The 16517-nt window shown below is 43.2% G+C and overlaps 1 protein-coding gene across 3 annotated transcripts in view; it reads right to left on the reverse strand.

Moving 5' to 3' along the window:
* PDE4B (phosphodiesterase 4B) overlaps positions 1–16517 on the reverse strand; it is a 222592-nt gene that overhangs the window by 157092 nt on the left and 48983 nt on the right. Inside the window, exon 1 of one of the 3 annotated variants that reach the window (XM_061364890.1) lies at positions 14143–14625. The exons of 1 other annotated variant lie outside the window; for it this stretch is intronic. In XM_061364890.1, the coding sequence (XP_061220874.1) occupies positions 14143–14378 (236 nt within the window). In that variant the 5' untranslated portion in view covers positions 14379–14625. Of the gene's footprint in view, positions 1–14142; positions 14626–16517 lie in introns of those variants that run through there. One more of the 3 variants, XM_061364885.1, reaches the window with a different exon arrangement.

Below are 16517 nucleotides of genomic sequence, written 5' to 3' on the forward strand. Positions count from 1 at the left end.
ATGAAAGCAATCTATCAGAATCAAATCACTCTCTCTTTCAGCCAAGAGCTGATGCCCTTCCAAGGTTCATAGGCTTATCACAGCATCCCCTCCCACCACATTAACTTCCCTCTTTGGTCCTTGTTTTGATAAGTGCTGTGTATTTATTCCCTTTGTCTAAGGCCCTGGAAGCTGGCTTTCAGTCTGGGTTCATGAATTAGTGACACTGAATTATTCAGTAGCTATTTAACCAAGTGCTCTACCAAAAGCCCCAGTTGCTGTAAACCTAATGAAAATACATTATAGATTCTATTTTTCTCTATACAGCACTAAATACTACATTTTTCTTTGAAAGATTCCTTTAGGCATCACTTGCTTTTTCCTGAAGTGATACCAGGATAAAAGGCAGATTTAATAATCTGTTTCAGTTTCTTATCTTCCCTTTTCTTGAACCATTAATGTAAGTGCAAGCAAAAACGTAACTCAGCTTGTTATCTTTGCAAAATCAAGTACGTTAGACAGGGTATTATTTGCCTCAGGCAATGCCATTTCGAGTTTGCATCACTACTACCCAGGACCATTCCATTTACAAAGAACAAAATGTGGAGTTGACAATGACTGCTGCCATTCATTTCCAACGAGCAATTGCTCTTTCACCAAGAAATCAGCTTCCACCCCAGCACATCTGAATGAGCAAACCTGGGGTGTTTATTACATAGGAAATATATTCCCCTAAAGTCTTGAAATAATAGGAATGTATTGCTCTTTCCCTTCAGATTAACAACAGAAATCAGAAACTAACCAAGACCTGTCTTGGGAGAGCAATTTTAACAACTTAGAAATTAGATTTGTAACAAAGAAACACAGTTTGGATGAGAGTCACTACATAAGAAAAACAACCCAACTAAATGCCTGTGCTTTAAACCTCCAGGTTGACTGTTCCAAATGCCACCAGCTCTGGGGACAAGTTGCTCTGCTGTTGACAGCATCTTTGAACATCTAGTCACGTATCTCAGACAACTTGAAAACTTAATGCTATGGGTTTGCAAATTTTGACCCATAAAATGCATCGTTTGAAGATCTGTGAGCATCTGCCTTATGTTGTCATGCACACAACTTCAAATGAGTTTTTACAACATCAGGCCTACGTATTTTAGAGCTCTTCCATACTCATTATTTCCATGGGCAATAACACCCAATACTGTGCTTAACCATCTCCCACCATGTTTTCTTGCTTTATCTCCCTTCAGCATAGAAGCAAGATCATGGTTTCTCAACTTTATTGCTCCTCTGAGATTTACATTACAAGGGAGAATAAGTCAAGCAACAGAAAGACTGAGAAAACGCCAGGTGAGTGATGGAGATGATGGTGACTGAGTGACCTAGCTCAGCATTCACAGGAACACTCTGACAAAAACGCAATTGCCACCTCAAGCCACAGAGAGAAATTGTAATTTCTCCCACATCTATTATTATAGAACAAATCCATGATCTTAATTTCATAATATTTTTCAAGCTTCATTAATTTAAGTCCTTTCAATCCATTCTAAGTTATTTTAAGTAATGATTAAAACCAAACTCATCTCTCAAGTCCACCTTGGGGCTAAATGGAGCGAGTATACTACAAAGGGGGTAGGCTGTCAAAGACTGTCAGCAGTTATGATGTGAATCCTAAACAATACAAATATAGAATCACAGACTGGTTTGGGTTAGAAAAAAACCTTAAGATCATCCAGTTCTAACCTCCTGCCACCAACAGGGACACCTCACACTAAACCAGCCCACCCAAGGCTCTGTCCAGCCTGGCCTTGGACACTGCCAGGGATGGAGCATGTACCACTTCTCTGGGCATTCTGTGCCAGGGCCTCCCCACCCTCACAGGGAAGAACTTCTGCCTTGTATCTAACCTGAAATTCCCCTGTTTAAGTTTAAACCCATTACCCCTTGTCCTATCACTGTCCTCCAGGGTCCTGACTTACCCTTCTGTGGAGTCCTAGCGTACAGAATTTGAGTAAATGTATTTGCAACCCAAAATATAAAGACTATTCTCAAAAAAACACCCTTCAATGCTTTGCAAGCATGGCTGAAGAAGATTCACATTCTGTTCATAACAGGCTGACCAGCTCTAAGTATTTACAACTTGCTACAGAAATTCGTTTCCCTTGTAAAATAACAACTGACAAGCACAACATGAACACTAATAATCCTCTACAGCAGGCACACGGCGTTCTGCAATTGTGGATGCACAGAGCAATGCAAGAGCTGCTTTTTGGGCCATGCTGTACAAATAGCAAAGCTTGACATTTAAAGATTTTTGGGTTTCCTTGTGGAGGAGGTTTCAAGTACAGTAGTGCAGGTTTTCATCGCCCCGTTCTTGAATGCAGGGCAAAGCCTTAGGCCTTGGTGACTCAGGCAGGTGTGTCTGTTGGAGGCAAAGAGTGGAAGAATATGTCCTTATGTCTATGGAGATGATAGCTCAACACTTCTCTAAGTTAGAAGTGGCAGCACTGTGACTACAGATCCCAGACTTACAAAGGTTGCTGAGATATTGTTCTCCAGAGAAGACTATTTCAAAACCTTTTTCATACACAGTGTGGGCTTCCCATTCCCTTTCAACGTGCACCTTCCAGTGTTACCTTCTCCATCCTGTACCATCTTCTCTCTTTTGTTCCTTTTTGTCATGATGCCAATGTAATCACCTGCATTCCAATGCCAAAAGGATGCTGAAGAGGTCTCTTGAGACAGTAGGATTGTTCCTCTTTCATTCTGCTCAATATTCAAAGATATTTCTCTTGCAAATACAAGTTAAATGACAATGAAGTTCCTTGGGGGGGGGGTGGAGGTGTGGGGTTTTGTGGTAAGGACATCATTTATCATTTGTTAGCAGCTGCCTTTGAGAGCAAAAATAAATGATGTCTTAGAGGCTGTGATTCAGAAGCACAGAATATTTGCTGCTTCCATCAATTTCATCTGGGATTGAAGGAGCTCAGCGTCAAATAAACAGGCCTGCCTGGAACTAATTTATGAATGCACTGTGACCTCTTGATGAGCATGTGTGCACTGGTTTAAATCTAACAGCAAACTGTTGGAAAAGTAAGCTGCAAGCCCAACAAGGGCTGGAGGCAGACCCATCTCCCAACAACACAAGAGCCATTCCTTTTCATGTTCCACCTCTGACCTCCAGCAGTTCAAGCAAACAGTTTAAGGGGATCCACCCTGACAATAGAGACCTTGACTAGATTTGAAAGGACACATTCCCTGGGGGGGGAAGAGAGAGCTTTGGAAAACGGACTGATGCTTAGCTCTCAAAAGTTAAGGTGGCTGTGGCTTGTCATCATTAATTTGTAGTGATCATAGCTAAGAGATGTGTATAATCACTCCTTGCTTTGAAAACTTTCCTGATTAAGTCAACCACTAAAGAATACTTCACTTAAGTGTTTCTTTAGTGGTTCAGAGTGCTATTCATTTACTCTGATAACCACAAGCAAACCTAGCTCATCTCCGGAATACTGGAGCCCACCTATGCAATGGGATAACTCAAAGCTCCTGCTTCAACCTGGAAAGCACGTTTCCCAGCCACAATACTCTGTGAGCCCACATCTCTCTCTCCAAAAGACAGAACTCAGGCAAGTAGGTTAAGGACAGAGCCAAGTACAGAGTAAACTACTGCAGCAATAACAACTGATGAAGGCAGCATGGCTGGAGAGGTCGAGTATCCACGCAGCCCCAGCCCAGTCTTATGGCTGGGACCCAGTGAAGACACTGCTTCCTTAGGTGCTGCATACCATGAAGGATGCACAGTAAGGGTACCAGGAGCTTTGCAGTGGTGACAGCCCTCAGGAAATCAGGTCCTTGTACAGACTGTGAAAATGCTTGTAATAACTGAATACTCCCTATGATTACTTGCCTCATGTGGTTTTCATACAAATATTTTGACTTCCTACCCATCTAACTTGCTTGAAGATAAAGCAAATGGGCTGAGAGCCTCTTAAATGAGTACCCATGTGTTAACATATAGGAATTATACCCTCAGCTGATCACATGCTTGTGGATGAACTCCTACAGTGGGACTTCTGAGCCCTGAGCCATTAACAGAAACCACACCAATCTCACACTTAAGTGCCATGCCATTTATCCACCAGCAGAGGTGTCTCCATCTGTGGTAAGAACAGCTTGATATTCTGACAGAGGAAACACTGCTCTAACTCAGTGTACTCATGTTGATGGTCATTATGCTGCTATTTCTGCTCCTGTGAAAGCTGCAGTATGAACAGTCTTTGGTGGAAACAGGAACATACTCCAGGTTGTAAGGGAATCACCTAGAAACGTATATGCCCAGATGAGCAGAATCTACAAATCTGAAGTTATCTGAAGCCGCAAGATGCCAACAGAGAGACATCTAAGAAGGAAGATTATATTACTTACTCTCTGCTTTTAGCATATTCATAGGGAAAACACCAGTATCCTAAATACTGGGCGGAAAAGGAACTCCAAATGCTGGACCAAGTGCCTGGGAAGAGCTCCAACACTGAGCCACCAGAAGCAGATGCTTGTATAAGTCTCTCCAGCACTGCGTCTCAACAGCCTGGGCCTCTATGACTTAAGCACATACTTCTGCCAGAGAGCACTACCTCAGCCTCTTAAAAGCAAATGCTATTGTTATGAAAATTCATGGGAACTTGATATTTCAGGAGAAAGATCTCAGGTTTGCAGATAAAATAGGGCTAGGAACAAGTGTCTCTTGCTGTGAACTGCTATTTCCCCATGAATAGCAGCAGGACCTGGATTCACTTGAATTTTTCTTTCTTAGGCAGGTAAATGAGTCCCCACGTTGCTATCTGCAATATTTGAACAGCAATAGTCTGCATATATGTTTACAAGTCTCTGGAAAACACACATTCAAATATCGTAAGGATGGTTTAATAAGGACTTGAGAGCTGGCCCTGAAGTCTAATGGAAACGTAGATGGCTGCATTGCAAGCCACCCTGAGGCTGGCAGTGTATGCATTAAATACACCAAGCCACTTGAAGATGCAACGACCCTGGAGGCAATAGTGTGTGAGTTACTAACCTCAGGTCCTCACCTGAGACAAACAGACAAAACTACTAAAGCCTGAATCCAAAGGGAGTTTCAGGGGTGATGGTCAGGTTTGGAAGGCTGAGAAGAACTCTGCCTCAGGTCTTCAAAGACTTGCCTCTTCCAATGGCATCAGTCCATCAGTATGAATTCCAGAGCTGGAACTGCCTAAGGACAGCCTAACATGCTAGTGACAAACAGTGATTGCATCACTTAGAATCCATGCAGAGTCACCTAGAAGCTGTTTCCCTCAGGATCAGTGTCCCATCAGCACCTCCTGCCCCATTCTCTCCTTTGCCTTAGCTCTGTGCTCCTCGTCAGCCTCTTCCTTTGTTTCCACATGTCATATTTGATTATTTTTCATTCTTTCCCCATTTCTCTCACAAAAAATACACAATAAATATCCCATACACAAGCAAGAGAATTTCTTATCTAAGTAATACAGGATAGGATCATGCTCAGCCACCATATTGTCTTCTCTGATTAAAAAAGAGAAACCCTGCAGTACAGAGCACCCAACAGATAGAACTTCAGTCATAACTGAATGATTAGGTCTATGATAACCATGAACTTTAAACATTAATGCCTAATTTGACTTAGTATACTGTTTTAAGCAACAGGGATCTGAAATACCCATAAACCTAGAAGGAGACTGAATTGAAGCTTGCTGAGTTCCCTTAGATCTCATTTCTGTGGCATGAGCTCTGCAATGTTCTGAGCTCAGTACAGGTTCAGTCTCCCCAATTACCTTAGTAATAATGAATCCAATAAAACAGAAGAGCTACTTCTGCGTTATTGTTATGAAAGAAAACTTTCCCTCTAAGCTAATGAAGTTGTCCATCATTATGCAGTTATTACCTGCATGTGTCCAACGTCAGCAGGGCTCATTAAAGCTTTCCGAAATGAAGTAGCAGCACAAAATGTTTCTCATTTGCAGATAGCTCTTTAGATGGTTCTTTCTATATTGAAAAGGGAGCAAGCAACTGTTAAATTACATGCTATATTCTGCACATTTTAAGAAGACACAGGAAATAATGGGGTACTCTGGTAAAAACTACGTGCTAATATCATAAAAGGTAATTTCTTTAGCATTTTTCTTCTACTTGCACTTTGTCAAGCATTGTCAGTGTAAAAGCTGTGCCTGAGCCAAGAGAAAAATCAATCAATTTCTGCTTTCTTTGACTGATAAAATAAGATTAATGTCTCCTTATGTTTCTTTTCAGGAGGTATGCTTTCAGATGGTGCAACGCACTTGCTTTTCCATGCCAACGTCTAGACAGCTAGCTCTGCCAGAAATCAATGAAACAGAGAAGTTACTGTACCAAGACAAACATGCAATGAAATGGAAAGTATTCAGTATGTGCATATGTAGGAATCTACCTGCAGTACATTTTTATTCAGACTCCCTTTCTGAGATCTGTATCATGGTGCATCACACGCTGTACACACAATGAAAAGTCATCATAGAGTCACAGAGGAGTTTGGGTTGGAAGGGACCTTAAAGCTCCTCCAGCTCCAACCCCTGCCATGGGCAGGGACCCCTTCCACTGGAGCAGCTTGCTCCAAGCCCCTGTGTCCAACCTGGCCTTGAGCACTGCCAGGGATGGGGTTTCCTCACAGTAAAAACTGAACCATGCAACACTGGACACGTGGAGCTGTTGGATGCGCAACAAAAACTCTTTCTCCAGACGAGTACAGATTAATTCAGGGCAAACTGAGGAAATGCTCCTCATTTAATTCCATTAACTGCTGTGCAGATGCTTTATTTTCATAGCATTTAACTCTGCTGTGGAGAAAGCTGCAATAAATTGCTCTATCATGATAAAATCACAGATTCACAGATACAGGCTGACTTGAATTTACAAACCCTTGTCAGCCTTCTCACTCCAAGATCTTCTCACATTTCTGTCTATCAGTTTTACTGGAAACAGTCAAACCCCAAAGCAATCTGGGTCAAGCCTGATTCCCAGTTAAGTGTCCCACGCTAGCAACATGGAAAATGTGAGTGTACTAGAGCATACCACATCACAAGGAAGGTCTATATTTATCAGGAGCTACTAGTAGATGAAGCATTTTCTCCAACACAAAAGAATAAAGGTTTTTTTTTTTACCATAAGAAGAACATAAATCAGGTAATATATTGCTGTTTCTCTAGAGTCTTATTCATGTATTATTCAATATCTGCTCTGCCCCTCAGCAATACCCATTTGCTCCACTGAGAGAACAAAAGAATTGAGAAACCTAAAAATTTAATACAGAATCTTCTTCCTGTGCTTCCCAATGGTTCATCCAACAGAAGAGATTGAATCTATGTATGTATTTCTTGGGAAATAGACCTATATTTCATATTAATAAGTTGTTCTATGGGTAGCTACAGTGATATTTTACCCTAAAACCCCATCAGCTGCGGTTGCACCAGTTGTCCTGTCTTACTTTAGTGTTAAGGCTTGTGCGTGCGTTGCCATTTCAGTTCATTACATAAAAGTCTGTTATTTATTGTCAGGTTTGCTTTATATCGTGCTGAGAGAGGAACTCGCACATGTCAAGCAATGCTGCCTATTGAGTCACAAGCATGGTATGAAAGTCAGAGCGCCCCATGAGCAGGGTTTAGGTTTGTTAGTTACATTTTATGTATCATACCCATGCATACAGTCCAATAGGAAATTGAGAGCAACTGTAATTTTCCCATCCTTCCCAAATCTCTTCTTTCTACTTCCTCAAGTCTACGGTGGCAAATCCGCCCATCCCAGAACCAGGAGAGCATCTTCTGTGGCATTGCTTTTACTCACCCCTGACAAGAACACCGTCCATGTTTCAACCTGAACTAATGTTCTGAGTACTGCACAATGCCCATACAATGATAGGTACAAAGAACCTACAAACCCAATTTGTCAAACTACCCCAAACTTGTGCCATGCGACACAGAAACATGCACAAAACCCATGTGACGTTCTTATAGGTAATACAAGTAAAACATGGAGAATCCCAGAATCACACAATGGTTTCGGTTGGAAGGGACCTTAAAGCTCGTCCAGTCCCAACCCTTGCCATGGGCAAGGACGCCTTCCATTAGACCAGCTTGCTCCAAGCCCCGTCCAACCTGGCTATATGTCTGCAGAGACACTGAGAGATAACAGTGGTTATTCAGAAACAGAAGAGCTGAAAAAGGCCAAAAAAAACCCCTTAGTGATGGACCAGAGAATGCATACATCTGCACTGAAGCTAATCTACACTGCATAAATTATGTGGCAGACACATTCGTGGTTTGTCATCTGTCCTGGCAACCAGCTCCAGCACGTAAGAAGCAAACCATACCTCCTAGAAACACACAGAGCAAAGCTGTAGATGCTACCACAACAGCAGGTTTCACACATCAACAGAGCTTTAGCAAAGCTAAACTCAACAGCAAAGCTTCCTTAAGAAACCAGTTCAGCACAGACAACATTCACTTAACCATGAAGCCTGTTTATGAGAGTTGGGTGTCATGGATTTTCTAGGCAGGTCTTACAACCATGGTAAGCCATGAAACCTCTCCGAATCCATATTCCCCATAGATAAGCACACTGTGAACATTAAAACCTTACTTACAGGTACTACAAATTCCAGAAATAATGGGTTTTTTTGCCTAGAAGGGATCCACTCTTTTTCTCTCTCCTTCTCTTAGAGAAATGGCTGAATCTATCCAAATCAAATTATCATTAATATAATAACCCGCTGTATCTCCTTGAATCTTGAGCAGTTGCTGAGCATTTTAACACCACGTTTTCCCATTGGGGAATGAAAGAAGTTTCCCCTTTCTGTCACCCATGCCTGCAGAGAGGGTTTAGAGGCAATATATAGACAGAAGAGATGTAAAGATTTCACAGCTGGTTCTGTGTGTGCTGAGTGTGCTTATTTCTGTTGTCTGAAGAGCTCTTTCCTCCTCACCGTCATGTCCTTTGCAATCCTTCCTGCCACTCACTGTTAGCCCTCAGGAAGTCTCCTCAGGACAGATGGGAGAACATATTCAGCAGAGGAAAAGAGAGGAACCTTCTGGTTTCTCCATCCTTTTCCCTACTCACTTCAGCTTGTTTCTCCTGGGACTTTCAGTAGATAAATGAGCAGTACTGTGTGTTCAATACCAGTCCCAGCTCAAGAGAGAAACTCCAAAAAGCATGAGAATCATCCTGTTTCTCCAAAATACACAAAAAAACAACCAGAAAAAGCTTCAAATCGCATCAACAGACAGCAAGAACTGCAAACAGATCCACTCAAACTAAAGACAAGTGTGGTATTCAATGCTGGAACTACAGCAATGCATCCTGATATACATATATATATCAGTCAAAGTTGAAAGGGGGCCAAATGCATATCATGTACCTTCAGGCTATGTGAGAGACACTGGCTTTGTCTCAAAACCAAAAGTCAGCTCCTTGAGCCCAAGTATTGGCTGAAGCTGGCCAGGAAATATCTTATCAGGGGCAATGGTGCATTTGATGCCAGGCCAGGGCAAAGGCCACCTCATCACAGTCAGACACAGAGGGGCTTGGTGCTCAAAGGGATTCCACTGGAACACGGTCATAGAATCCCAGCCCCGTTTGTGTTGGAAGGGACCTTAAAGCTCCTCCAGCTCCAACCCCTGCCACGGGCAGGGACCCCTTCCACTGGAGCAGCTTGCTCCAAGCCCCTGTGTCCAACCTGGCCTTGAGCACTGCCAGGGATGGGGCAGCCACAGCTTCTCTGGGCACCCTGTGCCAGCGCCTCAGCACCCTCACAGGGAAGAGCTTCTGCCTAAGAGCTCAGCTCAGTCTCCCCTCGGGCAGGTTCAAGCCATTCCCCTTGGCCTGTCCCTACAGGCCCTTGTCCCAAGCCCCTCTCCAGCTTTCCTGCAGCCCCTTTAGGCACTGGAGCTGCTCTCAGGTCTCCCCTTCAGGAGCCTCCTCTTCTCCAGGCTGCCCCAGCCCAGCTCTCTCAGCCTGGCTCCAGAGCAGAGCTGCTCCACTCCACCACACAAGTGCCTTGAACACACCACAATAACTCCAACAAAACACTGAAGAAACTCATGTATCTTACATCTGCCTCACCAATTTCAAGCACACAGGCAGTCTCCAAATCCTGCATTTTCTGAAGTGCTCTTCCAAGTGTGGGTTGCCACTAGGTAAGTCTTTCTTATTTGGTTCTAGAAGCACGATGATCAGGAAGCAAAGCAAAACGTGACATCTTCTGATAGCTTTGATTTGCCTCTCGTGCATTTGGCAGCTTCAAGTAATTAAACCCATCAGTTGTTATTCACCAGGCTTGGAAAATACTCAAACGCTTCCCCTCTGACTGGATTGTGCCATACTATTTAACTTACGGAATTCCACCACTGCAGATCATTGTGTAATGAAAACAGAGCTTGTTTTCAAAAGATTCAAGCTACCATATGATTTACACTTTACATTGTATTTTAGAAAGCAAACACATGTCTGCATTTCAACTGCATTGAAGGAGAACCAAAAGAATAAACAGAGCAAAATTTCATAGCGTACCTTTTCTGTTCTGTTGTTGCTTTATAACCAGGTAACAGGTATAAAGAAAAAAAACAGGCTTAAAACCACCAAAATAATGAAAGGTAAATGTGAATTAATTGGAAAAAACCCACTAAAGTCTTAGTTAAGACAATAAACAACATATTCTATAAGTCACAGAGGTTGGTATAGGCAATGACTGTCTATATATTAACAAACTAAGTCATCTAGGCTGTATAAATATTATTGAAGAGCTATTTATAAGGTTGAAGGTAAATACTGCAAGATAATAAAACCTATTTAACTAAATAAGTTAAGTGAAACTAAACCTAATTCAACTCCAACCCCTGCCACAGGCAGGGACCCCTTCCACTGAAGCAGCTTGCTCCAAGCCCCTGTGTCCAACCTGGCCTTGAGCACCGCCAGGGATGGGGAATATCAAGTCAGGTATCAAGTTGTGGCAGCTACTACCTGCTCCTCTCCTCACAAACACACACACACCCCACACCCCCCCCAAAAATGCAAGTGATACAAGGGAAAAGAAAGGAAGAAATAGGATTTGGGCTTTAAGGATCTCCAGGACAAAAGTGATTGATGCAAGAAAGCAAGAATGAGACCTGAGGATTCTGGTGGAGGAAAAAGGCCAAAGGCTTAAGAGGTTTTGTGCTGCTGTTTTATAGGAAATGGGGCATTTGAAGACTGGACACAGCAACAGCAGCTGTGGCAAACGGTTGAAGGGATTTGGAGGAGGAAGGGATCAGCCTGACATACATCCGAAAGAGCACACTGGTCATGTATTGTTATGAGAACTGGATCCTGAGGAACAGAAAGATCCAGAGAACGGAAGCATTTGAGTTTTAAAAACATCTGACATTTTGCTTTCCTTTTCCTGTTTGGATAAGATCTGGTGAGTGGATACTGGAGAGGACTGGTGATGACAAAGGCTTCATCAGCATAATAAGGAGAAGTCAAAATGTATTTGGTTATAAAAGAAGAAAAAAGCCTAGAAAAGGCCATTAGCTATAGAGCAAGGGAAGGCAGAAAACTGAAAATAAGAGGCACAGAAGAGGGACTAGAAGATTCATCAAGAAACAACATTAGCATTGATGGCAAAGGCGGTGACAGATCATAATTCACCACGCCACAAACCCCAAACTGAGGAACTTTGCTCTTTATGAGGCCATGAATGTTAGAGCTGATATGAAATCCAACAGCACGAATTGACTGCCTTGCTTAGCATTACTGAGTAGCTGATATTTCTTGCACATTCACTTGTGAGGTAATTCCTTTGCAACACAGATACCACTTCTAACCAGATACTACTTCCACTCAGATACTCCTCTACCTAGATACTACTTCTGTCCAGATACTCCTCTACCCACATACTACTTCCACCCAGATAATCCTCTACTCAGATACTACTTCCACTCAGATACTCCTCTACCCACATACTACTTCTACTCAGATACTCCTCTACCCACATACTACTTCTACCCAGATACTCCTCTACCCACATACTCCTTCTACCCAGATACCCCTTCCCAGCTCACCACAAAAGAGCACCTTATATAAATGGTATTTTGGCTCAGCACAGGTGATGATGTTTCCATGCATTGTGCAGCAAAGGTACAATGAGCATATTCAGTTACACACCTGAAGTACAGTCTACAGCACACATGCCACAGCTTACAGGCACTGCACAGAAATGCTGTATCACGCTTCAATAGTTTGAATTCCTGGTTTAGAACATGATAAAGCAAACTGAAAAGATGCCTGGGTTTGATCCATGTTTTGACTGTGTTAAACATGCACTCACACGCAAGCGTTCTTGAAACCTCTCTTTCTAAGGGGGATTTTCTTCATTTCTACAAGAGTTTGCTTCTTACCTGGGGTTAAAACACTCGTGTGCAGTTCATAACCACCTGAGAGTAAAAACTTGAAGGAAAAACGGAAAGAGGATGAGATCTTTCCATTAAAGAATTAACCTAGAGCAATCCCACCTCCTGTACAAGTTGATTCAAGTAGAGATTAGTAGTTACACCTATAAATATGTGTGTGTATATATGTATTTATCTTTCACCAAACAATACAGTTTCTCTGTACTGAGTCTGACCACATCCTGCCCTACTAATTCCCAGCAGCAGCATCTTTCCACGCACACATTCCTAGCAACACTAGGGGGGTCAGATGAGCAGCCCCCACTGTTCCAGTGCTGAGAGACATGACAGATGCTCAGAGAATTAATGTGGATCAACCTAAACTCGACTGACTACAACCAATTCAAATGCTTGAGGAAGCTAAAGAACATACCGGTTCAGTGGGATTACAGCACGTACCCAGTTTGGGTGGCTGTGATTACTGCTTGGATTAAAGGAAATAATAAATAAATCAGGAAGTCTCCATGATTGCAGAATCCTAATTTGAACTGAATGCTGCTCCACCCCTAATTCATTTCAAAAAGGAATTAAATAGTCAGTTATCCCAGTTTGACTCAGTACAATTCCCTAGTATCCAAGTTTAGTTTTTCCTCTTATTTTCCTTAGTGTTTAACAGCACAGAACAAGTGTAAGAGCTACTAATCCACTCCAAGCAATTAGTAATTCACTTCAGAAGTAAACACAGCTTTGAAACATTTGAATTAAACCATTTTTAATCCATTTTCTACCTTAAAAAAGTAGTAGATGATGATGGAGTTACTCCAGATACCCCAAAACAACTGCCCCAGCCACATACAGATGGGATAACCTCATCCTCCCTTCTTTGATTCAGCCTCAGGAATAGGAAAAGAATAGAGTAAGGCTTAAAAATATTCATGTTGCTGAAAGTTTTCTGGTTTGATTCCCACAGTCAAGTCCTGCATATTTATGGAGACTCTGGGAATTTGGAAGGTGGCTCCTACAAGACCCATATAGACTAAATGGAGAAAATGAGCTAATGAGACTCTTACAGACATTCCTGAACTGTGTATTTTGATTCCTGCTTGTGGCATGGTTTAACCAGGGTAACTGACAGTCAGAGGCAGCTCACAACCAGCTCTAATGGCACGCAAATGGACTATTTGGGGTTAGTAACTGACAGGGAGGGAAAAGCAGACTCTTAGCTGGGGTTCCCTTGCAAAAATGGCTGAAAGAAGGACATCTGTAGCCAGAAAACCAGTTCAAAAGCCCCTCACAGGGAAGTTAAAGCCCTTTCCAGCATTTAACTCCAGTGTAAGCTGCCCACATCACCTGTACTGTCATCTGCAGCTGGAGCTGGCGGGGCCAAAGACAAAACCACATCTTGAAGGCTCTGAAATGAATGAATGTGTTCTACCTACAACAACATCATGCCTGGGAAAGTTACCGGCTGCTGCCTTTGTTCAACAGAGATTAACCACGGCACGCATGAATAACGGGCTGCATTTATTCTGGAGAGCAGAAGCTGAATGACAATTGTCAAGACACTGCATTATACAGACTTGGGCTGCCTTCTGCTCTATTCATTTAACACTTGCAGGGAGGACCGTGAATGAACCTCAGCTCGTTTTTCCCCTGTTAAAGCCCCCGTCACACACACTCGGCTCTAGAAACCCCCACTGATAGACCCAGCAGACCTTACCAGGTGTGTGCCACCGTGAAGCGACGACGCTGGCGGATGCTTTTATTCACCAGCAACTTTCTGAAGAAGCACGGAGAGTTCCTTGGAGAACTGCGAGGAGAAATCTTTGGAGACGTTGGTCTGTTCCCGGGCAGCTTGGGAAGCTCGAGCTCGAGATGCATTTGTTCTTTGAAAGTCCTGATGTAAATCTCGGACTCTGGAGTAGTAAGTTCCCTAGAAGACTCTTTTGCTGTCATAGCTTGGACGTTGTGCGAGCTCTCACCATTCAGAGAACGCACCAAAAACACATCACGCAGCCACCGCCGCAGACTAGAAGCGCTGACCCATCGGCAGAGCTCACCCTGCTCATTCACCAGGCTGGGCTCCGAATGGAAAGGCTGCCTGAAGCAAGAGCAGCATAAATCGAAGGCCGATAAGCCAGGGCTGTCAGAAAGCCCTTTATCAGCCCAGCTCTCCCTCTGAAAATGCGCCAAAGTGTTTGTGTGTCAGCAGGCTGTGTGTGGATGCAGCTCGCTGCCAGCTCCCCACCGACGCGCGCCGGAGCCATTCAGCCCCGCACACCAGCTCATGAAAAATTCATAGCAGGCAGCTCCCGATCAATCCCTTTCCTATAGCGCTTTGGCTTCGCATCCCGAACAGAAAAACACTGGATTTTTCACTAATAAACCCAAGGAACTCCCTAGCTTGTCTCACACGCCAAATAACCCGATTCATTCAGGCCCAGTGTGTTTAACAAAAAGGTCTCCATTCAGAATTAGTTTCACCCGTTGTGCAGTAGCTCCACCCATGCCATGCTTATTGGCTCGGTATTATTTTGACAACTGGACTCTGCTCAGCTCTATGATGAGCACGTTGGATTGCCATGAAATCTTCATGAGCTGTCTCACACCGTCACACTGTCCCTGGGCGCCCCCGGAGCACCCCGGGATGCCAGCAGCATCGGTATCTCTGACAGAGACATGAGCAGTGCTCAGGGTGGGACAGGAAGGACAGGTCTAATAGAGAGGAATAAAACCACGTTATTCTGCAGGAACAAAGCACCCACAGATGAAGCTGAACGCTGCCACGCAGCATCCTTTGCTGTGCTGGGATTTATGAACGGTCAAAGGGCAAAATCACTGCCAGACACTGCACAACAAGACCCAGCAACAAACACAGGGAGAGGAAATAGAGAGAAATTGCAAAGGGTGGGGAGCTGGCACTTCCCTGCAAGATAATTCCAATTCATTTAAGCAATAAATGTATTTAGAAACACAAAGCCCAGGGTTTTTCTGTTCTGGACATAAACACCATGAAACCAACTTGTACACTTGCAAGGCTAAAAAACTAATTAATCCAAGCAAGGAAGTTAAAGGCAAGATTTGATGCTGGTAGTAAGAACATCATAAATACTACAGGCAGTGACAGCATCTTTTTAACTGGTCAAAAGTAGGTGACCTGAAACGTGAATACAATAATTCCTTTGAAAGAAGGGAAGACAGGAAGGAGTGTAACCAGGCAGGACACGGGGAGTGCTCTGATGATTACACAGTACGGGCATCAAGCACACAACAGATCCCCACCAGGCCTATCTCATTCCAGTGTTCTTTCATTCATACATCCCAAAAGACTTTACAAAACCATTACCAGACTCAAGCAAAAGGTTTGCTATAGAGAGCATCCCTGCAGCAGAGACTGTAGAGGAGTAACCAGACATTCTACCTAACCTGCTACTGTGCTATTCACCATTCACACTTATTTAAAACCAAACCAGCAAACAGAAAACACACAAAAAGAGAAGGATCTGCCTGAAACTAACCTAAGCACCCTGGCCATGCAGTGCTAGTTAATACTGAGAGGTCCACACAGCAGCACAACAGGAATATTTAATGCTTTAGGAATTATGACGTGTTAGACTGTGACATCTCAACTGTACTGACAGGCAGTCAAAGACAAAGGGATGCCTGAGAGCTGTGCTGAATGATAAATGAAATCCACATAAATGCATAGAATCTGGAATTCCAAATAGGAAAAATGAATTTTCTAACTCACCAGGAAATAAAATGGGATAATGGAGGGGTTGTGAGAATTAAACTGGTATCAGAGAAACAGTATTTCCCCGCCTTTCCATAAAGCTATTTAAATGGTAAGGTGAATAAAGGGAAATGCATGTTCTAAAAGCACTCTGCAATAAAACATGCTGTCCAGTGGCATGCTCCTCACACTGAGGACATACTTCCCTTACCCAAATCCAGAGATGTCTCAGAAGAAGTCTCCATTAGGAAATGCTTATTATTAGGACATTCATAAATGAGTAATGAAATGGCAGCCCCACAGCCTGCAAAAGGTGCTCTGGCAAGATGTGCACTGGCAGTTGATGGAGCAAAGAAAGCACA

The sequence above is a fragment of the Neopsephotus bourkii genome, unplaced genomic scaffold (assembly GCF_033783945.1).
Source record: "Neopsephotus bourkii isolate Nb327-2 ecotype Australia unplaced genomic scaffold, CSIRO-AGI_Nbou_v1 NB_1250, whole genome shotgun sequence".
Classification (NCBI taxonomy): domain Eukaryota; kingdom Metazoa; phylum Chordata; class Aves; order Psittaciformes; family Psittacidae; genus Neopsephotus; species Neopsephotus bourkii.